Genomic DNA, 26,085 nt, shown 5'->3' with positions numbered 1-26,085 from the left:
GAGATGTTTCTTAGCAAAATTGAGACGAGCCCTAATGTTCTTTTTGCTTAACAGTGGTTTGCGTCTTGGAAATCTGCCATGCAGGCTGTTTTGCCCAGTCTCTTTCTTATGGTGGAGTTGTGAACACTGACCTTAATTGAGGCAAGTGAGGCCTGCAGTTCTTTAACGTTGTCCTGGGGTCTTTGTGACCTCTCGGATGAGTCGTCTCTGCGCTCTTGGGGTAATTTTGGTTGGCCGGCCACTCCTGGGAAGGTTCACCACTGTTCCATGTTTTTGCCATTTGTGATTAATGGATCTCACTGTGGTTCGCTGGAGTCCCAAAGCTTTAGAAATGGCTTTATAACCTTTACCAGACTGATAGATCTCAATTACCTCTGTTCTCATTTGTTCCTGAATTTCTTTGGATCTTGGCATGATGTCTAGCTTTTGAGGGCTTTTGGTCTACTTCTCTGTGTCAGGCAGCTCCTATTTAAGTGATTTCTTGATTGAAACAGGTGTGGCAGTAATCAGGCCTGGGGTGGCTACGGAAATTGAACTCAGGTGTGATACACCACAGTTAGGTTATTTTTAACAAGGGGCAATTACTTTTCACACAGGGCCATGTAGGTTTGGATTTTTCTTCTCCTAAATAATAAAACCATCATTTAAAAACTGCATTTTGTGTTTACTTGTGTTATATTTGACTAATGGTTAAATGTGTGATGATCAGAAACATTTTGTGTGACAAACATGCAAAAGAATAAGAAATCAGGAAGGGGGCAAATAGTTTTTCACACCACTGTATATATATATATATATATATATACACACACATATATATATATATATATATATATATATATATATATATACACACACACATATATATATATATATATATATATATATATACTGTGTGTGTGTGTATATATATATATATATATATATATATATATATATATATATATATATATAAAATCCTAAGCCTAAAAGTGCAACGATTTTGTGCAACATTTTTTTGTCACATTTTAAATTGGGCTTATATTAAAACCTACATATATATGTTGGTTAAAGTTGGCTATTCTTTAATAACTCACATAAGGGCAGTTCTTGTCACCTCTTTTTATATCGGTGTGATGACATGCCGTTTAGTTTGAATGCATATTTTAAAATTCATCTTTTCCTGGACGTAGCTTCCATTTCTTTCAGCCACACGTTGACAGTGGCAGTATCATCATAACTGAGAATGACAAGACACCATGTATAGCTAGTGACAATGCATCATTCACGTTTATCACTAACCCAGCTAGTAATTCAAAGCCAAAGTATAATCTGGTTTTAACAGAAAAGTTTTTCTTTGCAATAACTTATGTTTATTTTTAACCCATGTAAAGTCTTTTCCACACATTTATATGTTTAAAAAAGGCCTTTTTAGGAAACTTTTCAGCCATAGAAGTCTGTCCATCATCACACTTGCTATCTGTCAGACCAGGTTAATAAGCCCACCATTATTCTTTGCTGTTTAAATTGCTTCCCCTACTCTCTCCTCCTTCATGAGGCAGTGGTTTGGTTTTGAAATTTCACACTGAATGAATTGTTTGATTGTTCCCTTCAGTCTGTAAGCCAGATTCACTCATGCCTGTCTCCACACACGGGTTTTATACATCAGCCAAACAATGACATGAAAAGTGAGCCAACTGATGGCAAATCAGTTGGATCTCATTTGAAACTGCGTGTCTGTTATACAGTATCTGTTTAAGTAAACTATTTGAAAAGATAGAAGTGAGGGTCTGCAAAATATAGGTATACTCTGGGCTAATAGGCATGTTGAAGATGCTGTCAAAAGAAAACCAACAGTTTGGAAATGGCTGGTGTGACAGAATCTGAGTGCCAACAAACCTTAGAATTATATAACAGGATGAAGGAACAATGGACAGTGGTTTAAACACCCTGTGTTAGCTGGTCATCTGTTGGCTTGTTTTTTACGTCACATTAATGTTTACTCAATAAGAAAAAAAAGTTGATTTAATTGAATTGCGAATGCAAAAGAAGTCTTTATCATTAGCAGCAATAATTTATTGATATTTAAGAAAGTGACTAGAAGTAAGGCCTGCAACTTTTCCAGCTGTCCAGGATCTCGGCAATAAACACCTGACCTTCCTGGTTTATGAATTCCGTATTCCTTTAAGGTTTCACCATTGTTGTTGTCATATTAAATAGTGCTAATGTCCTGTTTATCACTGCATTTGTTGCTTACCACCATCTAGGTAAGACTGTCCAAGGGGTATGCAAAATATTGCAAATGTTATGGCTAATTTTACAATATAACAATATAACTTCTCAGGCATTGAGCTGCACCATGCGTGCTCCCTCTAGTGTGTGCAGAATGTTAACATAAACTACAATTACTTAAAACTGTAGTTTTATTTTAAATATTCCAAGGAGGAAAAAGAGTATGATTGACCACTTACTATTCGCACCTGTAAGAAACATTTGACAGACTAGTCCTATCTGAAACTAGCAAGAAAATACAAGTTCAGTTCAGCAAAATCTTCAAGCAAACCCCATGCAGCAACTTTGTTTCATCTGGGACTGAAGAGAGGATTCCATTGGCTTGTGTTGTCATTTCACAGCAACTAAGGTCATCAAACCAGTGTCCTAGCAAAAGCAGCCCTGGGGCTAAGAGGTGTTAATATGATGATGAATACATCGAGTTGTATCAGTACTGGCAATTACCCTCAACTGCAGCATGTGGTGCATGGCGTGTGGAGAGGTGCTATCCAGTAATGGCATGAAAGCATCACTAACTGTGCAGTTATGGCATGTACTTTCCTGGTACTGAAGGTGCAAAGTTTTGGATTTGCAATCCTTTCAGTTATACTCATCATCTCCCACTAAGTCAGCAAGAAAACTTAAAAGACATTGTGACAGCTGGAGGCTTGAAAAGTGAACATCAACACAAGCCACTTGCAGACTTCTGGGTAAGTTTACATACTGGATACCTAGAGCTTCCAGGAGTGAATGTGACATCCTTGTTGCAATTCTTAACCACATAATTCCATGAGAGCATTTTTTTCCTGCATTCCCTGCACTAAAATCAACGTACAGACACACACCAAACCTGAAACTGCTCCGAGACACAAGCCCACCCATCATATTAATGGAGAGCAGAATAAATAAAAAACACAACCGGATAACTTAAAAAATAAGTAGTGCATTTAGTTATTGTGTAAAGCATGTATGCTGCTTGCCAATTATTAGTGCTAGCATGAAAGAGGTAGTCTTAAGGTCGTACCTAGAGAAGTTTAGGAGACACAGATCTGGGGTATTATGGTGAGCACACGCATCCTCCAGGCAACAGAGTGGCAACTCAGACAGAGGCTGTGAGTATCTGACAAGGTGGCCACATGTCTTAGGCAATTGGTAGATAACTCTCTACAGTTAGTCTAACCTGGCGGTCTGCACCCAGTCAATTAAAAACAGCAGTTGGTTGTTTTATATTTATTTTTTAAATAGGCTGTAAATAGATACTTTAAGAAAAGTGTATTTTACTGTAATTTCCATTTGTGACACTGATATAGAACTTAAGAGTTTTGTGTTTTTCTGGGTGTGGGTGGGTGAGGTCATGCTCTTCAGAGTTTAGGTCAAACTTACCTTGTAGAAAATTGAAGATTGAATTTTTCTTGGACATGAAGTGCAGTGATAGTCGCTGATTTTAGAAGGCATGTGCTGCTTTGATATACGCCATTTACTATTGTAGGATTTGTTTGCAGGATTAAAGTTGTTTAAAAAAAAAAAAGACTCAGACTGGACAAAGCATAAACCGTACGACCCGACTCTTAACGCTGTATTATCATCATATTCCCCTCTACTTACCCTTTACCTATGGGTAAGTGTACTCGTCAGATTTGTTACCAGATTGATCTACTGTTGCACCTTAAGATTAACACATGCATACATAGCTATACACATACACTCAGAACCTCGACAGTGCCCCGTGAATGACAAACACACGGCTGGTTAATCTCTAGCACTTTAAACCACACATGTGCCTTAGGAATAACACAGCCTGTCATTCTCTCAGCACTTCAAGAGACTTACTTATTATCAGCACAAACAACATACAATGTTTTAAAGATATCTCAGACCTAAATATTACTTTTGGTCGCCAAGAAAGCATTTAAACCTACCAAGGCTTGACACTCTTGACTATAGGCCATTTATCAGCCAAGAATGCCTTACTTTACGTCCTGTTCCCTACTTCTGAGTGGAGATCTCACTCACAGCATTAATAAACCTCGCAGCACAGAGGTAATGGCAAACCTCCAGCTGCACCAGGTGCTCAGAGAAATGTACCTTATTACTTCAATAACTGTAGACATTAAGACAAAGCATAGAAAGTTAAAAGCAGCATGACATTTATTACAGGAATAATAACACCAGTAGAATAAAGAATAATAGAAAATAGGACTGATAGTATAGTCTGGAAATATATAGTTTTTACTTTTTTGTAAGCTTTTTCTAAAGACAAGGATGAATGTCGCAGGCGGCTTGTGACCTAGCACTCATAAATGTTCATCAGATGCTTTTCTAACGATCAGATGGAAGCAGCCGCACGTTGCCAGCACCCTCTTATGATGTCGCTCTGTTCCCTTCTCCTGATGTCTTCGTCCCTTCTTACTCCCTCCTTCCTCCTCAGATGAGGCATATTTATTATAAAATTCTACTGGGGGCTTTTGCAAGATGTGATTGTTGGATATTCTGATTGGCTGGCTGTCAATATGATGAATGAATTCTGTGTCCGTTTTCCAAAACAATAAAACTTTTTTGATGTTGCCTGAGGTATCCACATTTCTTCCTTTCCCAGGCTGTAAAATAATTGAGCTACTTTTGTCCCAGATGCCCAGGTTATAAACTAATCAATAGCCTTAGACACCTTCCTTTCTTTATTGGAACAGCTGTTTTAAAAGTGAGATATAACGGGGAAGAGGATATGCTTTGTTGTTTCCTGAATTTTGTTCATCTGTTGTTTTGTCTTGAACAAAATATAATGGAAATATAAACCAAAATGTACAGATTTTGTACCCCACAACAGACCCCAATCCTTCCTCTATATAAAACTTTAGTAAATAGCAGGTTTACGTAGCTTTGGTAGTCAACATTACTTTTCTGTATTGATTGGCTGTCAGTTTTATAGCCTTGTAATTTACAATGCACACCTTCATCTCTTAGTGTGTGCAGTGCATAAGGGGCACTGAAGGTGTGCATCGGGACTGTGTCATGCAACACAAAAATTGTGGGGTAAGGGACCTCACGTGAACAGGAATTAGCAGCCAGCATTGAGAAATGCAGGATGTCGAGTGAACTGCAGTGTGCAATAAAAATGTTGTTGCTTTGAATGTGGAAAAAGACATTGTGTTTTAAAAATTCTGTCTTATTTACGTATTTAACATCCGATGATAACAGCACTGCTTTGCCCAGCTTGCTCACTACTTTGTCAACATGGCTGCAACCTTGTTTTCATTTAAATAAAAATCCTCTGTTAACAAGTACCAAGTTACTTTTATTCTGTATACAGTACACCCCCAAAATTCGTGGGGGTTACGCTCCCAGAGCACCCACGAATTGTGAAAAACAGTGACTTTTGGATGTGGTTAAAATATGCCTTTTAAATGCCTATTTTTATAGTTTAAACCCTAAATACAGTATGCCCCCAAAGCACTTTAATTTCGTTGCAAACTTAGCTTAATACATGAACCTAAAAAATTACCTTAATACATTACCTAAAAACAGAAGGTAAACCCATCTACTGTATAGGGTGGTCCAGATCTAATTATGCAATTTTCATTACGCTATAACTTATTAAGTTTATTACATAGAAAATCACCCAAAAAATCCCAGACCATCGAGAAGTGTATGAACTGACGACATGAAGAATCGTCTTCACGCCGAACTGGAATCGTCCCCGCATAAATCAAAGTCATCCAGATGATCTGGATCTGCATAATTAGATCTGGACCACCCTGTACAGTATTGTACTGCTATGTCTCTCGCAGTGCTAGAATGTAAAATGTAGATGTTACTGCTATATGTACTGTAATTCATGTAAGTGCGTTTTCTTTGGTATGCACTGTCGTTTTCTTTGTTATAAGTAGAGTAAATACATAATAATTTCATTTAATTAAAATACAGCAAAATGTACGGGTACTCACCAATGATGATGATGAAGTAGCTGTGCAGAACGATGCAAAGGATTTAAAACTCCTCAGGTGGCACCTCTTCTTAAGGCGCTTCAGGAGGAGTTGTATCTTTGGACGGGTCTTCTTCTGGTGGGGTTTCATGTTGGCTTTTCTTTATAGGTTTCAGGAAAATTGTGATGGGAAGTTGCTACATTGTCTCCTGTAGCAAACTGCTGGTACAATTTCCATGCTTTCTCATGTTACCGTCCAAGGAGATGTTCTTCTTCCTGTAGTTAGTGATCCATAATTCCAAGGCAGATTCCATCCTGACGATATTTTTATTCCTTACGGTCGTTACTTTTTTGGCACTATCACAGAAACTTACAGATACGGTACTCCAGATCGCTGCTTCGTTCTTCTTTATGTAGCGGGCGGTGCTTTCATTAATGCGATAGTGACGTGCTGCTGCAGAATATCTTTTTAGTTTCCGGAGCAAATCCAGTAGTTCAACCTTCTCCTGGAGTGTTTTAAACTTCTTCTGCCGCTTAGGCTCAGTGCCAGAAGCCTTAGAAGTTGCAGGGCGATTCAGCGACATCTTGTGTGTTTCAGAATAACAAAATGAAAAACACGAGGACACTCCGCCGGAGTCATGTCACAGGGCAGCAATCAATCAGCAGCAAGGAGAAATGAATAACGCTCTCAGATTGGCTACTTTCACCATCCCAAACCACGTTTCCCTCAGCGGTTGCTTCCTGTTCTCAGCAGAAGACCAATCAGATCCACTGCAGGGACTGCTGGGAGTTGCAGTTTCAAATTCTGTTGGCTACTTTTACCATCCCAAGCCACGGTTCTCTCTACAGCACAGTATTGCCACCAAAAAAGCCATAAAAAATTGCGGAGGATATTTGCTTTTCCGCTAACAATTAATAGTTAGGTTCTAAGGAAGAATTTGCGAACCCTGAACTGCAATTTTGTGGGAGTCTATATTTTGTGAGCATGGTGCTCAGATTCATACAAATACTTGATTTGCACTTCTCACTGCAGTCACTTTCACTCATTGTGGTGTGCACTTTTCGGGGGTGGGGGAGGGGGCGCGTGGGTCAGTAGTGAACATCATCCAAAGCAACACCTCTCATTGCATCATCATTATGGTGTAGGCAGCAAAAACAGGTGCAGTGTATGAACACTTCTCTCTCACCGACAATGCGAAATGTTACATGTGTAAACAATAAGGAAATACCCCATGAGTGCAAAATTAGTGGTTCCTCTGGTGTTGGAATAGTTTCACCAGCAAGAGCACCAAATCTGAAGCGTCACCTGAAGCAACATCACCCATGCATCGTAAATATTTTGGCAGAATACAAAAAGTAAGATAATACTTCTTCAAATAGCCAGTCCCTCATATTCCAGAACATTTTATGAGTGACAAGATAACGATATTTGTGACTCGAGATAAATTTAAAAGCAGCATTATAGAAATGGTGGTTAAAAATTAATTTCCTTTACATTTCTTCTCAACTCCTTTTTTTTTTGCCATGAATGGCCACATTAGAGCTCTTCTCCTGGATGAGGCAAAAAAGCAACAGAATGTTCTGAAGACACTCATTCAGTGACTCTTTCTTTGCAGAAGATGGACACTGGCACTCATCAAAGAGTTTGTTATTTTGTAATAAAGTTCAGTTTGTGGATGATAATGCAGTAAAAAAAGTTGTCGTGCGCACACTGGCAGTAAGCGAAAGGTAAAAGAGGCAACATTTGAGCTGTGTGGCCTTCATCGAGTGTGCTGTAGAGCCAAACGTAACTTGTGTCTTTATGGCCTTTAGCCGCATTTTCCTGTCTGCACAAGTTTGTGATTCATTCAGGTGGTAGTAGAGTCCAGCTTTAGTAAAGAAAATGAGGAGCACCACTGAAAAAGCTAATAAAGATCATTTATTATTTGTTCCAAAGTGAAGTAGAGCTTTGATCGACCCCAGTTCTGGCTGGAAACTTATCACATGGCACCAGGGCACCTCATTCCTGCATACTACACCATTGTCCAGCTTTGTCCCACCAACTGGAGTCAGCATCTGTGCCACTTCCCAGTACCCTCTCCATAAGAGAGTTCCTCCGCTCCTCGTGTTCACGCTTGTGGCAGCTCTGTTAGATGTGGGCCACCTGGAGCTACTGGCTCCATGAGTTTACACATTTAGGCAGGGCTGATGGGGCAACGGTCCTGTGAGGTAACGACTGGGATAGCTTTGCCGTTTATTTAAAAACTTGGGCTATAGTTTTGAAAGGGACTTAATTGGAGTGAAACATCTGAGTTGAGGTGGAAAAGAGAAGCAGCCGACATTGTGTGACCTGCTTCAGTAGAGGACTTGTAACAAAGGGTTCAGCCGCGTATCTGCATGTTTTATGGGATGTGCCAGCAGTTTTATTTCACATTGCACCATTTTTTTTTCCTTTACTTACAATATGTATCTTATTGTTGCTTTTGAAACATGATAAAAAGACGAGATATTCTGATTTCCTGCTACAAGATTTTTTTTTCATCTCCCTACATCTTTTTGTTTTCAGTTTTGCTGCAATATTAGAAAATGTTTTAAAAACAAGTGCTTTTGGCGCATCTCTACTTTACAGCAGATGAATTATTCAGGTTCTCACATTGCCCTTTAATAGGGACTCAGCCACTGATGGCTTACTGCAATATTTATGAAATGAGGACTCGTGGAGCCAAGTGTTTCCCACTTAAAGAGAGCTCTGACCAACTGGTGACATGGTGGGAAAATTTCAAATTCTGAATGGAGTCAGAAAAAAAGGTGATCGCTGTTACTTTAGAGCAAGATGGAGAAATGCATGGAAGCACACTTTAAATCTCGATTTAGATGAGCTGTAATTGGCAGGTCGGACGGTCATTCACCTCACAGCTTTCCAGCATAACTTCTGATTGGAATTCTGTTACGTTTTGGCTTTTCTTTGCTTTCATTAAATTATATTTAACTTCTCAGTGACTGCACATAATCTGTTGGTCACTTTAAACCCCCACTCTTCAAGATCCTTGCCAATTTTTATCGCCTCTTTTCTAACCCATATTATCTTATAGGAGAAGACCTCTCAAACATGGATTTGCCAATCCAGATGTGACTTGAGGGCCACGTGGTGGGAAGGTCTCGTCATTTCTTTTTTTTTATTTCTTTTGTTCCTCACTAACACAGCCTCTCTGTCTCTCCCTCTCCCCCCCGGCAGGTCCTTCCAAAGCTGTCATCTTCCATTGTGCACGAGGTGGACAGTATTTTGGGTAACAAGCCGTACAGCAAAAAGGACTACCGGTCCTAATGGTTGATGAGCAGCTGCGGCCTGCTGGACTGGCGCCGCTCAACTCCTCGACCTCTGCCTGCTCCTGTTTATGCTTGGGCTTCTACTGAATGAGAACTGAACTTTTGGCTTTGGTCAACACTCCGCTGATATTGGAGGGAGGTGTGACGGAGCCGAGAGCTGACCGCGTTCTTTACAAATTACAGTAATGCAACTGAACAAAACAGCAGTGGCTCGCTTGGCAGACTAAAACATTTATTCCCTTCCGGCTTTGTTTGTTTTTTTTTCCTTTATTTTTTTACTTATTTGAATGGATGAGCAGGAGGGCATCTTCTAAGGTGTCAGCTTTATTTGTGCTTCCTCAACCAAAGCCATGCCGAACTGAGCACGCAACGGACAAAGGGGTAAATGATCCTGTTTTGGGGTTGGTGGGTCGGGCACTAAGGGGCTTAGGAGACGCTACTCTGCTGTGCATGGTCTCCCTGACTGGGAGTGCTGCTGCTTCCCTTCTCCTGACAGTCCTTAAAGGAATCCATTTGTTTTCATCCACGCTGCAGACACAGACACACACACACACACACACATATATATATATATATTTAATATACACATTTACAGTCCAAGTATATACTGTATACGTACATAAAAATATAGCATGGTCAAATGTAAGCTAGTGTGAAGCTGGCCCACTTGGTCTAAGAGCTTCTTTAATCAAACGCATGTGCCGAGTTCAGTTGCTTTTTCACATCAACTTCACCAATGGGCACACACCTCTTTTGCCCCCTCTTGTATCTGTGCCCTTCCAACGGGCAATACTGACTGGAACTGAAACTGTGACACGCAGGGGCACATTGCTGCACTACTCCCTGCACTGATGGTATGTGAGGGGCTGCCAGCCTGACATCCTAATGCAGTAGTCGGTGATTGTGCCCATTGCCTCACTCTGCCTGGTTTATTATTAGTAACGGGGGTATGAAGCCATGTGCGAGGCAGCAGGCATCTCTGCTGCCAACAAATGTACGTTAAAGTGAGGAGTGAGAGCGACTGTAAATATGAGAGCTACATAACTATTACACGGGGACCAATAAGGCAGCAGATGGCACTGGGGCCTCTGTAAGACCCCATTCCAGTAGGACTCCTGAGTAACTCGGTTTGGCTCCTCCAGTCTGAAAGCCTGGTCCTGTGATAGTGGAGCCGTTCCACAAGGCATTGGCTCCCACTGTCTACGATCTGCATCTTTAGGTGACGTAGCTAATTGACAAATTTCAATCCTGAAGTGTCAGCCCATCTAGTAAATGGTGACTGATGATTTCACAGGTCAGGTTAATGTTCAGGTCACTGCAGTGCTCAGTGCTTTGCCACTATTGCACTCCCCTGGTTAAAGTAAAGCTTTGACGGCTGTCATTACCTTCAGACCACTGTGTGCTAAACTGGAGTCCCGACTGGCACCACTTTTGAGTTCCTCATGTAAAATCAAATGAGCTTCGTAATCCTCACAACATCTCTTTGGTGGACTTCATCTTGTTATCTACTGCAAGCAGGCACTCGCTGTTGCGGGGATGGGTGTGTGTGTGTGTGTGTGTGTTACGGTCACCAGGGGATTACGCTGTGCGGGTCAGTGCTAGAAAGCCCCAGTCCCAATGATGATTCAGTTAGTTGGTGTTTGCTCAAGTGACAATGTCGAGCTGCTTTACCCCTTGGGAGGCTGCACTGGAGGCTCAACGATGTTGGCACCATGGGCGTCTCTGTAGGCACCACAGTGGGGGCCTGTACTGCCGAGCTGGCGTTTCATGCACAAGCCCAACTCTGGATGTATATACTCTGTATATAAGGCCTCTGTGGTTGTGCTCAGTTTTGCTTTTTCATTTCGTAAGCATCTGCTGCCTGCATCTTGCTTCGAGGTCTGACTCTGGACAGACGACATGTACAGCTTCACTATTTATGAAATGACAATAAATACACAAATCTGTTCAACTCTTGCTGGTCATCCTTTCATTCCTGGTTGGTGCCTGATGGTCTTGTACAGGGGAACTTGAGTTTTAGAAAGTCTTGCAATCAGTAGGGGTGACATCATGCATGGCTTGGTTGGGGGCCCCTGAGGTACATCCATCTATTACATGAAATTGTACAATTTCCCTCCTCGCCAGCACTTTTTTCTGTTAGGAGCAGAACATCCATCCCCATCACTTTGTCTCACACTGACAGGTTATTTGAATTTTAAGAAATTACAAAAGTCAGGAAAATCTGAGAGCAGAAGAGCTGCCTTGGCTCTTCTCACAGCTCCTTGTGATGTTTCGATTTCAAGTCGGCTTTTCATTCACATTTCCTAGATGCGTTTGGTCAATGTGACCAGCAAGACTTTTACCTGAACAGCTGTATTAATACGACGTTCTGAAAGCTGCAAGCACTGGGTGGGCCCCCGAGTCTACAGACGAAAGTACACACCCACAACAAATGTGACCCCAAACCAGCTACATTCTGAAAGGATTTATTAAAACACATTCAAACAAACACGCAGAGTAGAAAGTAAAAGCATGACCATGTATCTTCTGTGTCTCTTTTTAAGAAAAGCTCTTTTTTTTTTTTCTCCAAACACTGGTCACTTTAGTTTATTTCAACAAATCTTGTTGCCTTCATATAAAACACGTACTATCCACACATCAGAAATATCTCTCAAGGATTTTATGGATCTTTAAAAACCTCTGGATTGCAGAAGGGCTTCTCACCCGGCAGCATTACATTCAAGTGACTTTCAGGAGTGATTGTTTTCATTTGCCTTGCTGGCATTTACTACAAGTAACACCAGAGAAGGTAAGTGCTGAAGGTAGGCAGTGCCACCTTCTGGACCCTCTGGAAATATTTCCCTTCTCACACTCTGGCTCGCTGTTAAAGTGCTTTGGCAGTCATTTGCAGTCCGTGTCTCCAAAGCTCACCACATGGGATCATGCGGTCCTAGCAGGTGGGTCTTCTTGTGCACGTGGACAAAATGAGAGGTGTACAGATACAGATGGTGTTGCTTCTGCCTTCTGTAGGCCTGAGAAGTTCACCAACCAAGATCTTCATTCACTAGACGTGTGGCTCATTTGACGGCCTGACCCAGGAGGAGTGTGGAGAACTCAGGATGGCCGGGAAATTATATGAGAGATGATTCCTTCTGGCCGGGAGCGTGCAGAAGGAGCATTTACAATCTGGGCACAGGCCACCCTGACCCCTGGGTATTAAGACAGAGAAGCGGAGCTCGAGACAAACAAGGTGAATCTGGCAGATCTGCAGCAGCTTCAACCGACAGTGACAAAACACCTTAAACTGCTAGCGCTCATGGGGTTCAGGGAAAAGAGGAATGTTGGTAGCTGCAGACTGGGCAGGATCTCTGATGGTCTCTGAGCCTTTCCAAACTGGAACTGAGGCCCCCTGGGAAGGCTTGACAGTGTTCATTGTCTGCACGCTGGAACCCAAACTACGAAACAGCCCTGCCGTTCGTCAAACTCCTGAATGTCACCACCATGGAACCTAGAAACGAGAGGAGTGCAACATTGGGACTGTTGGACACACCTGTTCTTAAGTCCGTCGCACAGCTGAGAAAAGTAAGCGCAATACGAATGTACAGATCAATGGAAACTCCTTCAGAAAGTGTTGTGTTGTATGCTCTGAAGGTGGCAAATAGCAGCTAGTCTTCAATGCAAATAACATCACTGGCCTTTCCCCCTTTGCGTTCAGCCATGCTGCTCTCCTTTACCAACTCACAGGGCTTCTTCTCCGAGTGGGCCTGGGGTGGCCCGTTGGCAGAAGCTGTCCAAATAGAGTAGCAGAGAGTTCACATGTAAAACTTGTTATCCTTCAATGAGAGCACATGCTTGTGATCAGAATTGGCCAGGTACTTGAACTCTTGCCTACCTGCCACATAGGGGCCCAGAGGCATCTGGCTGTAATTGACAATCCCACCTGCAGCAGAGCTCTGGAAATTGGGGCCAAAGCTGTTGCCATACATCTGTGAGCACCCATATGACCCTTGAGTGAAAGGCTATCAAAAGAGAAGGAGCTCTGTCTTAATGATTGGGGAACACGAGCTCGTCGGCTTGCAGAGACTGGGCCGCACTTTAGAAAGGCGGCTGCATTCCTGCACTCGTTCAGATTTTATATTTGACCAGATTTAATCGGTGCTATTTATTAGATGAATTAAAAACATCTAAAATATGAACAAATCCTATGTAAGGGTAAGAGTTATCTCGCGCACTGCCCAGTCACTGCCCTTTGCCTCAACTCACCTGCGGGGTTGGCTCATTGCTACGGTTGGTCAGGCGACTCAGAATACTTCGTTCAGACATCTGAAGACGGGCTGCTACGGGTGGGATCCGGGACAGCATGGATGGCAAACGAGTCACGTCGGCCTTCATGTCACTGAGAAGCTCCTCCAGCTGGTTAAGAACTGAAGACACAGAGAATTGAGGCCTGCATGAAGGTATACTTTAACCAAAACAAAATAATAAAAGAATATGAGATGAACAAAGAAGAGGTCGGGACATAAGAGCCACTGCAAACCAGGTCAGCATTCAGTGAAAGTTTCAGACTTGTCTCTGAGACAAGACAGGGGAACGCAGAAGGGGGCGACTTGGGTGTATTGCAATGCAGCTTACAGTACCTAGTTTAATAACTCAGTCACACTAAAACCCATGAAGAAAAATACAAGAAACGGACAAAAAAATAAATCAATGAAGAGCAGAATGAACTTAAAGGCCAAACCTTTATGCAGTACTGCATTGGCTGGTTTGTTCCCAGCCAGGGATTCCTTAGACAGGTGCTGGTGGCTTTCGGCCAAGCATTCTACCTCGGAGAAGCGGGCATTGAGTGCCAATGCCGGATGGCTGGGATCCTGTGTCATGTTGAGGTAGGCGGCTCTTCTTAGCTGCTCCTCAATCACCAGGGCTTGCTCTAGGAGCTAAGAGAAGAGAAAACGGGCACAGTGAGGTGCTCCCACGCCAGCACTGGTGGCCCTTTGATCCTATTGGCACACTCTTACCTTAAACCTACGAGCGAGAAATTTATTTTTCATTTCCAGATAGTTGCCTTTGTGTACCTCAGACTTGAACGGCTCATTTAAAATGGTGTAACGAGGGTCATTCTGGATATCCTGCCAGCGGGCATACCCATGCCTAATGATGGCAGTTAAGGACAATGCTGAACCTTTCTCAGTAGAAGTGATTTGTATCTCATCTCTGTGGACATTTACATATTTCTCCTCCCTCTTCGTCATCACAACACCCCCCACCCATATATACTACCAATTCTACCAATTCTAGTTACTTCCTCCTTTAAAACAGCAGAGGACTATTAGATACTAGCAGTGGTCACTTCTAACAGAAAATCCATAAAGTGGTTACTGTGCTTCCCAGAACCCACAGCATAAAGATACGTGACAATCCCTGCTAGAAGCCAGTAGTCGTGTCGCCGATGCCAGATATCGTATATTTTCCCTGAAGAGATGGCTGCGCGTTCCTCATTCTGCCATAATGTGTGCAGCTCTGGTAAACAACAAAACAAGGGCAAACATGAGATGCTAGTCTTACACAAGTGTTACAGGTCCTAAACCCACCCCACCAATGTCACTGCCACCCAGGAGTACAAACAAATTGACCAAAAGCACAAGGGCAATAATGTGCTGCTTGGCTCACCTGTAAATCCACCATCCGCGATGTTAAACATGAACTTGATCTTGCCATTCTTCTCATCTTTCCTGATGTCGTCATCTTCTTTCACCTCCTTCTCACCATTCTGTAGACTTTCAAGGGACTCTTCGGCCTTCACTGGCTCCTCCTCCTCTGCAGATAAAAGAAGTTGATCCAAATTTGAGTCCTGTCACCAGGTTCCTATTTCAGACTCCCTTTTCTGTGCCTGACCATCAGTCCTTTTGGCATGTCTTTTACACCTCTCACCTGCTCTTGGTTCTTTCTCAACATTTCTGCTCTGCACATGGTCACCTTCTAATCTCTCAGTATACCTTTCACTGTCCTTGACAGTCTCCCCTGAAACAATTACACATCATCAGTATTTGCACAGTAGTGGACAGTGCTCAGCCATTCTTCTGTTTATTTCCCATCATCCACCTTTGTGTTATATACCTTTGACATCTGGATGCTCTGCTCCTGGCTCTTGCTTTTCACTTTCTGCTGTGACGCAGTCCTCCTTTAAATTGTCTTTACTTTCTTCTGTCTCCATGGGTTTCTCTGTACCAGGAGACGACTCGCTGCTTGTGGGAATCTGAATAGGAAAGGATGGTGTGGCAGATCATACTGGATGCATTGACTATACGACAGTCTTCAAGATGTGACATGCTGTTGATCGGACCCGACACATGTAGCTTCACTTAATAAAGTAGGTGTCTGAGCCAGATGACAACATCCCTCAAAATGCTATTTCATGTAGAACCCCTTTTGATACCAAATTATCATACTGTAAATGTAATCAGCCATATACAATGTAAAAGACTATTTAGAAACGCACCTCCTGTTCTGGCATCTTTTTTCCTTCCTGCTCTACTTGCTCCTTGTCCTCTGCTGGTCCTAGCATTCCTTCAGGTTTTTCTGAATATGAAAATACAAAGTTTTGCTTAAAATAGACTCAAAATATGCAGACAATGGAAAGATTAAAGTAGTTGCTTTCCCGGCACTGAGATTCAAGCACATGACCGGGGGCTGCTGGGAGTGTTTTCAGCATACTGCTGCCATCTACTGGGGAGTAACTGTGAATGTCACCTTAGAGAGAGAGAGCACAACGTACCAGCTGAAAGGGGGGTTCCTGGCTGGGTAGCAGCAGGGCTCGCAGGCACTGGGGTATTGGGGTCTGATGAAAGGCCCTCCAAAAGCTTCTTCACTTCTGCACCCTCCGGGATGAGGTCTGGGGTGCTGTATTTCCCATTGATATGTTCAAACTCCTGCACCTGAACCAGGGGTGAAGCACAACTGTGAGCACAGCAGGGCTCTACATTGGAATTGCCGATGTTTCAAAAGACATAAAGCTACCTTTTTACGAACAAGAGACATGACTCCAATGCGAGTCAATACGTGCTGCCGAGACAAGCCTTCCCGTGGAACACCATCTGCAAAGGTCTCCGCACCGTCGGCACCAGGTTCACAGAGATGTCGCATGAAGAGTGAGACATAGGCTCTTTTGGGCAAAACAATAAAAGAAGCACACAGCACCGTTGAGCACTAACTCATAAAGCAGTACCCTCCAGGTGCCCAGGGCACTGTTCTGCCACATTTGAACTTCACTGAAATCAACCAGCATCTCAGGAACAGGTTGAAGCGTGCAGAGAAGTATGATACAAGTCTGACACAGCAGATGATGACCTACCTGAACTCCTTCTCGCTCTTGCCACGCAGGTCTCTCACCAACCAGTGGGAGTTGAAGGCATCCTGGGGAGGCATCCCCCACCTCATGATAGCATTCAAGAAGGCCTTCCTTTGCCGAGCATTGAAACCAAGTACCTGCCAGATAAAGACAGCAAATACACATTTGACCTGCCAAGTGCAGCCAAGGGCTTCCAAGAATATCAACGCCAGTGGCACACACTGTTCATACATGGCACTTCTCATTAGAAGGTCCATTTAAACACAACATATTTACTATCCAAAAACACACATGCAAAAATATATTTGTGCTGATGGACATTTGTTTTTAGTGTGTCAGCAGTCTTTCAATTTCTTAAGTTGCCTAACAGTGGTAAATATATATATATATAAAAAATGAATGTCAAATAACCAAAGTTGTGGGTGTCAAGCCAGTTCCCAGTGTCAAAGCAGTGCTACAGTTCCTGTGTGGTTTATCTTTCTTTTCAGATCCACATCCCTGACGCGGCTTTATAAATACACTGAAATTAACCGCATATTGTTTATTAGTTTAAGGCATCTGATTGTAATTAACCTGTAACAATATAACGATCCACAGAATGATCAAACTATTCTAAATACCACAGCTGCTTTAGTGTTGTTCTTCTTCTTTCAGCTGCTCCCTTTAAGGGTTGCCACAGCGGATCATCTTTTTCCATATTACTCTCACTGCACCACACGAAGAAGCTGATTAGAAAGAGAATTATCGGTATATAGCATCAAGCACATGCTGCCTCAGCCATGCTTCCTATTTGAACTGCTTAAACACGGCAAACGCTTCAAACCTTTCCTGTACAGACCTCGCGGTTCAGACACAGTTTCATCCCAAGAGCTCTAAACGCCTATCAAGTGCTCCTTGTAGAACTGTTTGTACTTTAAGTACAATCACCTCACTGTAAACTTGCACTACGGTTATAATATTGCACAAACAAGACCCACTTTATAAAGCGTGTATTTACATATAAAGTCGATATCATTTTTAAGATGAAATGCAGCAAAGTATGTTTATTATATTATACAGATAAAACTTTAACTTTATTTGAATAATCTATATTGTTAATAATTAAAGGACACGGTATCGCTATGCTAGCAAGGATCTGGCGCTCCATTCAAGGACTGTTCCTGCCTCGCACTGTATGCTTCACTGGGATTGGCATGAAGGATAGAATAATTAAACATGTACTATGAAGATATTTTAGTGTTCCTTAAAAGTTTTGAAGAATTGGCGTTATAAGCTTACAGATGGCTTAACGTTCATTACAGAGCTGATTGTGTGGCGATTGGGTATTTGGAGAAAGAAAAGGAAGGACTGGAATTGGGGGTTAGTACATTTAAAAGAGACAGTACTGCTGCAATAAATTCATTGAAGGTCGCACACAATCACTGCGCCACCATGTTCAAATGTTTAATAACATGCTTTAAATCCTATCATCATGAAAATTATATCAAGTATACATCTCAGTATTTTAATTATTCAGAGAGCTGTAATATTATGAATGTAATGGATTTTGTGTCCTGTCAGAGGAAGAGAAAGCCCGGAAGCACGTAGTGATTCACACACATAGAGCACACAGAAGATCAAATACAAAACATTTAATGTGCTACTTTAGTTACTTTAGTTTATATTAATTTTTGCAGCGCACCATCTATTGGAATGTATTTTGTGACATATGTCAGAATAAAATGCATTGTATTTGTCATTCCAACAGAATGAATAATAATAAAATGTATTGCCACAAATATTTTTGATGTGCCATCTGTTGGAATGACAAGTGCACTGCATATGTTTCTGTTATATGCCATTTGGTGTGGGATTCATGATTGCCATGCTAATGTTTGCGGTGTGCACCATCGGTTGGATTGACAAATGCTATGCATTTTATTAATACAAATGTTTGTGATGTGCCTTGTGTTGGAATGACAGACACACAGACATTTTTATTAAGGAGGATAAGACAGTTTTCTTATTTTTTTATGCCTTGATTTGTTGCCTCAACTTCTTCTTGTTCTTTTCTGATCTTTCCTAGTTTTCGACAACATTTACCTAAATCTACGTGGAAAGGCGTCTCTCTCTGAATTGGCTTTCCCAAGATTTCTTCCATTTTTTTCTCTACAAGGTTTTTTTTGGGGGGAGGCTGTCAAAAACAAGACCTGTTAAAGCCTCCTTGTGTGATATTGGGCAATACAAAAGTAAATTGTTGTTGTTATTTAAGACAAATTAGGTTTATCTATTCCAGTTCACAATAAGGTTCCCTACCTTGACTTCATTCAGCTCCCTCGGATCTTTGATTTGAAAAAAGTTCACTTTGGTGGCAGAGACACAAAATTTGGATTTGGCATTCACGTCTAACCTCCTGACAGATCAGCCTCATCCCAACATCCTTTGTCTGCTAACGACACACAGCCCTTTGTGTTGGTTTGCTGTGTGGCACAGTGCTTAAGGCTTTGGACTTCACACCTTGAGGTGCTGGGTTCAGATCCTGCTACTGACACAGTGTGACCCTGAGTAAGTTACTTCACCTGCCTGTGCTCTGATTGGAAAAAATCTCAACTGTTATTAGTCACCTTGGATAAAGGTGTCATAAAAATAAGAAAATGTAAAAAGTAGGACATGTGTGACATTTTACAAGCAATCATTCAGCACAATACTCCATTAATCCAATCTCTTCATCGTTTCTCTTCAGTAAAGCTCCTTGCAAACTAGTTGTCAAGCCCCTTTGGTAACTCATCCCTTCAAATCTCAAAATGTCTAGATAGCAATCCTCCCCGTTTTTGTTGCTGGGTGACTTGAACTGGCGATATGATGAGGATATGCACATGCAGTACAATGCGCTGTCACACGCTGACCCGCACAGCACTACTGTTTAAATTACAAACACTCCTGAACCTTTAGAACGTGTTTATAGGTTTATATGGTCATCATTGTCACATTTACAGGGTACAGGTAAACTCTTACTTGTAGGAGCTAATCAACATGCAACATGTCACCACTGCATTGAATCCTCTGGGATGAAGCCTGGAAACAATGAGCAATGACTTAAGGACATTTGTGTTAGGTGAGGCCTCGGTGGTCTTTTGGCTTTGGAACCCTTGCAGTTTGTTTTTTTTTCTCCAGCCTAAATGGATTTTTTTTATCATATCATTATCTTATCATCATATTTATCTGTAAAAATCTACAATGTGTCTAGTGCTTCTGCTTTTCTTCTATTCACAACTCTATGTTATGTAAGGTCGTATGGATTTATTTTTATTATGCTTTTATTATTTTTCTTTTGACGTATAATAAAGCATTTTGAGCTATATTCTTTGTGTGAAATTATGCTATAGAAATAAATGTTATGGTTGTTGCCGCTCTCAGGCACCATGAATATATTAGCAGATGAAGACTTTATTAAATTTACTTAATGTAACAGAACATTCTCAAATTATATCGACATGCAAGTATTAAGGAATATCCATCTGTTCATTTCCTAAACTCAATTTACTCAGGTTATCCTGAGCAGAGTCACAGGATGGAGGACTATTGTAGAAATATTTAAATAAATAAATGCATTGTTAAATGTGACGATAAAAAAATAAAATAAGTGAAAGTAAATAATTAAAAAAATCACAATATTAGTTTTTTGTTTCTTTTTTCATTATATAATGTATTTAATTATTTTTTCTTTAATTTATTTCAGTGACACCTCAAACAACACTGAATACTCCCCAAATGGGAACTGTCACTTTCACCCGTCGAAGTTGAGAGGGCAGGCTATAGTGAGTAAACTTTTTTGATTGGTGAATCGTCAAGAGAGTGGATGTAAAACTTTGGCAATAAAGGGAAAAACATTTACAGCCGATGTAGACTCCTGGTGATTAATTTGGAGGCTCTTGAATTAATAAGGAGAACTTCAGGCGTTGCATGGTATCACTGAAATGAATAACCCCGTCAAAGCTGATAAGGTTGGCTCTACCGAGTACTGCTTTATGGTTGGTGAATCATCAGTGAAGCATGTGTTTTGATTGTGCATGACTATGGATTACCCAGAATTACTGCACAAAGTGGTTACTTTAGTTCAAGAAGCTCTGAATTCATCACCAGGGGTCTGCACCTGTTGTAAATATGATAGCTGAAGGTTTACGCCCACTCTCTTGACGATTCACCAATCAAAAAAGTTTACTCACTAGAGCCCGCCCTCTCAACTTCAACAGGTGAAAGAGACAGTTTTCATTTCAGGGTGTATTTCACATTGTGTGAGGTGTTTCTAAAATAAATAAAGAAATAATTAAATAAATATGTAAAGAAAAAAGTAACAAAAACATATCTTGTGACGCTTTCAATTATGTATGCTCACAGATCATTTTCCTATGACAGTATTTATTAATTGCCACATTTCACAATGCATTTATTTATTTCATTTTGTCTGAAATATTTCTCCATAGGAGGAAGTCATAGCCTGTTAGAGCAGAATGATAGAAGATTAGTTTTAATTGAATCAGGCACTTACTTCCAACATTTTGAATGAGGAGCCTTTGAAAAACTGTGGAAGACAATGGTTGAGTATCCATTTCTTTATGAGGTGAGGCCTGCTTATCACATCTTTATCAGCAGAGCCAAGTGCAGTGTGCTCTTACCACTTATAGCAACAGAGTCAGTCAGTTTCTTAACGTGGAGTGTGGAGTGTTCATTTAGGAAGTGTCACTACTGGTGGCACAGGGGTGTAAGTAAGGTGCTTAAGAAGTTCAGCTTTTCTCACCTCTATGTTTCCCCCAACACGGGCCAAAAGAGGAGGTAATGGTTTGTCACGGTCACTCTTCAGTTGCCTTCGTGACTGTCTGCGTCCCCCTGAAACAATCATTGGTTTCATCAGCCTTAATGCTACTGGAAGAAAAAACGTTCCTGTGTTGACCACTCCAGTGGTTTAACAATACTTTTCAAAGAGAAAAGATGACCAGTTCCCTTGTTTGTTCACTGAGAAGAGCCTCAAAGAACAGTTTTGCCAAAAGTCATTTTGACCTGATGGTTATGATTAATGGATTCCAGCATTAAATATTTAGCTTAGTACCACAACATCACTGCCTCAATACACCTTATGTGAATGTACTTACCTTCAGGCCGCTCTTCAAAATCCTCATCTTCATCTTCCGAGCCAATGGAGTACTCTGATTGATTTTCTGAGAGGTCATCCTGCCATTCTAAGAGCGGATTATCTGTTAGACACTCCTCTTTTTTGGTTATGACTATTCAAATGGAATGGGGTGTACAGTTCTTGTGTTTAAAGACTTGCTGATAATCAGTTATGTTTAATTTTGATATTCTCTATCCCCAGAAAAAAAAACTTGTACCTTGATCCTCTTGTGAGGCATCGTTATAGTTGACCTGCTTGCGAATGCGCTTTCCTTTCCCGAGGTTGCGAGCGAGGTCCTCCTGCTGCTGCTCATAATGATGCCGCAACAGCTTTTCCCAGTAATCTGGGTCAACGTTCTCCTCCTGCTTTATAATCTCCCGTTGCACCTCTTCCTGAAACAGTAAGGTACAGGTTTAAGACTTTAGAGGTGCTGTTAAAGGCGTCTACATTTTTTGTCAATCCTGTCATTGGCCGCACCTCGCCATCTTCCTCACGCACCACGTACTGTGCCACTTTAAAAGAACTCAGATACTCATTCATATTCTGCAACTCTGTGTCATCAGTGGCATCCTGGCTGCGGTCCAACAGTTTGGAGATGGCGTTGTCATCATAGTGGATTACGCTGCCCTCCTCACCATCCTTACTGTCCCCTGCAAAGGACAAACACATTTCAGGAGTTCTCATATAAGGGTTTAAGCCACCTCTAGTCAGCAAAGAAATCAAGGGAAGGCAGAAGGGCCCCTTCCCAGATGTACAATTGTGGAAAAGGATACATATAACGTCTGCAGGCTGAAAGCAAGAAATATTGGGCAAAGGGAATTGCCCTACTTTATAAGTGAAAGGTTGTATAATGAGATCTATTCTTTTTACACACGGTATTATGAGAGTAAACACATTAGTAATTCTGTACCGTTTGCCCGAGAACCCTCTACATCATCTTTGAAAAGCTCTTCTGTCCCAAACTTCAGAATGTCATCCAGTTCCTGCTTGGACATAGAGCCAGTCTTGGAACCCAGGCCAGGCCGCACCACTAGATGTGTCAGCATCATCTTTCGTTTGGCCACCTGTGTGATGCGCTCTTCCACCGAGGCACGAGTCACAAACCGATAGATCATCACTTTCTTGTTTTGTCCAATCCTGTGTGCACGGCTGAATGCCTATAGGAAAATGTTAGTTAGTGCAGTAAAGCTATTCGGACATCAGGTGAAGCTTGTTGTAACTTCAGTGGGTGGCCTATCTGACCTCACAAGAAAGGTGGCATCAGGCAGATCCAACAATACTAGGTGACCAGCATGCATACTTAAGATTTTTTAAGCTTATTTCATTCAAATTTTTTTGTAGTGAATAAAGTAATGGTTCCTAAGGTATTGGAATGGCATATATTTATGTATTTATCTAATCATCTTGCCTGAAGAAAGGGCCTGAGTTGCCTCGAAAGCTTGCATATTGTAATCTTTTTAGTTAGCCAATAAAAGGTGTCATTTTGCTTGGCTAATATATGAAATTTAACTCAATGGACAGCACTCGCCTCAATATTTTGTAGTACCAATAGTTAAAACTGGAAGAAATTTAAAGATCATAACATGTTCCTGTCACTCACTTGAATGTCATTGTGAGGGTTCCAATCCGAGTCATAGATGATGACTGTGTCGGCCGTTGCTAGGTTAATTCCCAGGCCTCCGGCACGAGTGGACAACAGGAAGCAGAACTGCTGGGCTCCTGGAGCTGAGGACATCACAAAACACAGAAATGGATCTACTGATGTTGAGCAATTGCTTCATGTGGAGATATCTGGTTGATCATGTTAAACTGACTCTTTTAAAATAAAGAAAGCACTGTCTGTCTAGAGTGGATGAGATTGGTGTAGTCAGGCTGATGTGATGGAGAAGTTTGCCTTGTGCAAGATTAGGCTAAATGCACACATAAGAAGAATAAGAACCACATATTTTCTTGACAATTGGACATTTAACTCACAATAACATGTCTATTCCTATTCTCCAAATGTACTCATTATATCGCTTGTGGTCCCATGCCCAGCTGGAGCGCCCCTTTGTCACTAGATCCGGGGGAGCAGCCAAGGGAGCCACGCTACGTCCCTCTGAACCTTTGTTGGCAGCCCCCCTGGGTTGCGTTGAGGCCACTTTCGTGGAACACCAGAGCTCATCTTGGTTGGGCTCCGTGGTCTCCACCAGGGGGAGCTGCATAGAGCTGCACAGCTTAATGTCTGGGCGGGAGTGCAGCCACAAGTAGATCAACGAGCACCTGCAGCACTTCCGGGTGGGCTATAAGAGGAGCCTGCAGCCACAACTCTGGACGCCAGTCGGGAGGAGGTGGACGAAGCTGCCCTGGGAGGAGTGGAAAGAAGAGTGTGATTTTTCTTTGTATTTTGGGACTGTGTTATGCCTGTGGAGTTCACTAGGAAGACATGCCCCACAGGTGAAGAAGAAAAATAAATCTTTTTGTTTATTTTGCCCGTGCCTCTGGTGTCAGTCTGTGTCGGGTCGGCGCCAACCAAGCGCCAATCAACCATGCTTTAAACTTTTAACTGGACTGATACATAATTTGTTGCATTTCTTTACAACTTTATGTGTTAAACTTCATGGTATAGTACCAGCTGGCATCCTTTTTCCTTAAAATAGGGGGGACTACATATAAGACATGCTGCAGTTCCTATACCATTCATTCTTTTCTTTATGTAAATCCCCTCAAATTATTGCTGAAAGTCTATACTAAAAGCTTATATCCTTTTGTTTAACACAATGACCAGTATGCTTGGGTAGAGCGCCATACTAATAACAATTGTGTCACCATCCAAACACTTATGAACTGCACTGTACATTGACCAGCCAATGTCTGATCTTTTCCTCGATTTCAGGATTTGGCCAGCCAGTTTGCGAAATGGCATGGGGCGATCGGCCAAAGTCGGAAGAAAAAAGGCATGAGCAGTAATTTGTTGCGCACTTATTAGTGCAATTGCATCGAGTGTAGCCTTGGCCGGCGGTTGGCGATTGGGAAAACGTGACGGTTCGTAGTGTTTTTTCTTCTGTGCCTACAAATTCCAGTGTGAGCAGCATCTTCGTACCTTGAGCAGACAGTCTTACATCAGCACATCGAATATTAGCGAGGGAGTTCTCACCATTTCGCGAAATGGCCGGCCAAAGTAGCATATACACTGGTCATTTCTAGTAATTCGGACTTTGGACACACCTTTCGGCCAAAATGCAAAATGGACGGCCAATTCGGGAACTGGCAGAACTTCTGGTTTTGGCCATAACATACATACAAGGTATTCAAGATATTTTGAACCTATTCACCTATTATGAGACATACCAGTAAAACCAAGAATGTTTTATTTAACAACAACCTGAGACATTTGTTATAATGTGTAGCAAATGCTTGAGCTGTTCAATGCCTATGTGAAATTTGCATGTTCTCCTCATGTCTGTGTGAGTTTAACTCTGGATGTTAGGTTAAGTGATGACTCCAGTTTGGTCCTGCCACTGGCATCCCATCTGGGACTGGTCCAGCCTGGCACTTAATGGTGCTGAGTAGACTCTGGTTCCTCACAACACTGAATTTGATAAACTAGATGGGAGAATGTTACATTATTTTTTGTTCCTGTATGTATAATTTTCATGTATAAACAGAAATGTTCATATTTTGGTTGAAACAATTTATCTAGGTGCCATCAAAATTGTTAATTATATAGCCAAGATGATACTAATGTTGCAAATAGCTATTACTGCTTGAATGACTAATTTATAATTTATTATTCTCAAAGCCCAACTTCCAGCAGCAATTTCTTCAGTGTCCTAATAGTAAACTCTCTTAGTTCATCCTTAATTAATCATATTTAAAAGATAATTGGTTATTAGAGAATCTTTTGTAATTGTCTTTCATAAAATACCCTGCCAAAAACTTTTTTTTTAAGGCAAAGTTTTTGTTTCTTCTTCCAAAAATCCCACCATATCATTAGAACACAATATGTTTCTGGTTAAACCCATATTGAACGTCTTCTGACACAACTGTATTGCTTGCCTGCGTTTCTGGCTTATATTTTATAGTTAGTTTCATTCATTTATCTTAACTGCAAATGAAAATAACTGGCCTGTACTTGGATTGCTAGACAGAACCTCC

The 26,085-nt window shown here is 41.5% G+C and overlaps 2 protein-coding genes across 13 annotated transcripts in view; one reads left to right on the top strand and one right to left on the bottom strand.

The window, feature by feature from the left end:
- kcnab2a (potassium voltage-gated channel, shaker-related subfamily, beta member 2 a) overlaps nt 1–11,426 on the top strand; it is a 363,257-nt gene extending 351,831 nt beyond the window's left edge. For all 8 annotated transcript variants that reach the window (XM_039756178.1, XM_039756173.1, XM_039756179.1 and 5 more), the window contains one exon: nt 9,384–11,426. In XM_039756178.1, coding sequence (XP_039612112.1) covers nt 9,384–9,473 — 90 coding nt within the window. In that variant the 3' untranslated portion in view covers nt 9,474–11,426. The remainder of the gene's footprint in view (nt 1–9,383) is intronic.
- Nucleotides 11,427–11,909: 483 nt separating this feature from the next.
- chd5 (chromodomain helicase DNA binding protein 5) overlaps nt 11,910–26,085 on the bottom strand; it is a 92,705-nt gene continuing 78,529 nt past the window's right edge. For 3 of the 5 annotated variants that reach the window (XM_039756165.1, XM_039756168.1, XM_039756169.1), the window contains exons 22-40: nt 23,549–23,673; nt 22,859–23,105; nt 22,426–22,598; nt 22,166–22,340; nt 21,929–22,015; nt 21,577–21,665; nt 16,803–16,936; nt 16,469–16,613; nt 16,227–16,386; nt 15,951–16,030; nt 15,569–15,707; nt 15,383–15,472; nt 15,122–15,268; nt 14,863–14,971; nt 14,470–14,602; nt 14,193–14,388; nt 13,718–13,878; nt 13,347–13,473; nt 11,911–13,241 (exon numbers count right to left, since the gene is read on the bottom strand). In XM_039756165.1, the coding sequence (XP_039612099.1) occupies nt 13,120–13,241; nt 13,347–13,473; nt 13,718–13,878; nt 14,193–14,388; nt 14,470–14,602; nt 14,863–14,971; nt 15,122–15,268; nt 15,383–15,472; nt 15,569–15,707; nt 15,951–16,030; nt 16,227–16,386; nt 16,469–16,613; nt 16,803–16,936; nt 21,577–21,665; nt 21,929–22,015; nt 22,166–22,340; nt 22,426–22,598; nt 22,859–23,105; nt 23,549–23,673 (2,639 nt within the window). In that variant the 3' untranslated portion in view covers nt 11,911–13,119. Of the gene's footprint in view, nt 13,242–13,346; nt 13,474–13,717; nt 13,879–14,192; nt 14,389–14,469; nt 14,603–14,862; nt 14,972–15,121; nt 15,269–15,382; nt 15,473–15,568; nt 15,708–15,950; nt 16,031–16,226; nt 16,387–16,468; nt 16,614–16,802; nt 16,937–21,576; nt 21,666–21,928; nt 22,016–22,165; nt 22,341–22,425; nt 22,599–22,858; nt 23,106–23,548; nt 23,674–26,085 lie in introns of all 5 variants that reach the window. The other 2 variants (XM_039756166.1, XM_039756170.1) reach the window with 2 other exon arrangements.

This window comes from Polypterus senegalus, chromosome 6 (genome assembly GCF_016835505.1).
Source record: "Polypterus senegalus isolate Bchr_013 chromosome 6, ASM1683550v1, whole genome shotgun sequence".
Lineage (NCBI taxonomy): Eukaryota > Metazoa > Chordata > Cladistia > Polypteriformes > Polypteridae > Polypterus > Polypterus senegalus.
This window is presented reverse-complemented; position numbering and strand designations above follow the sequence as displayed.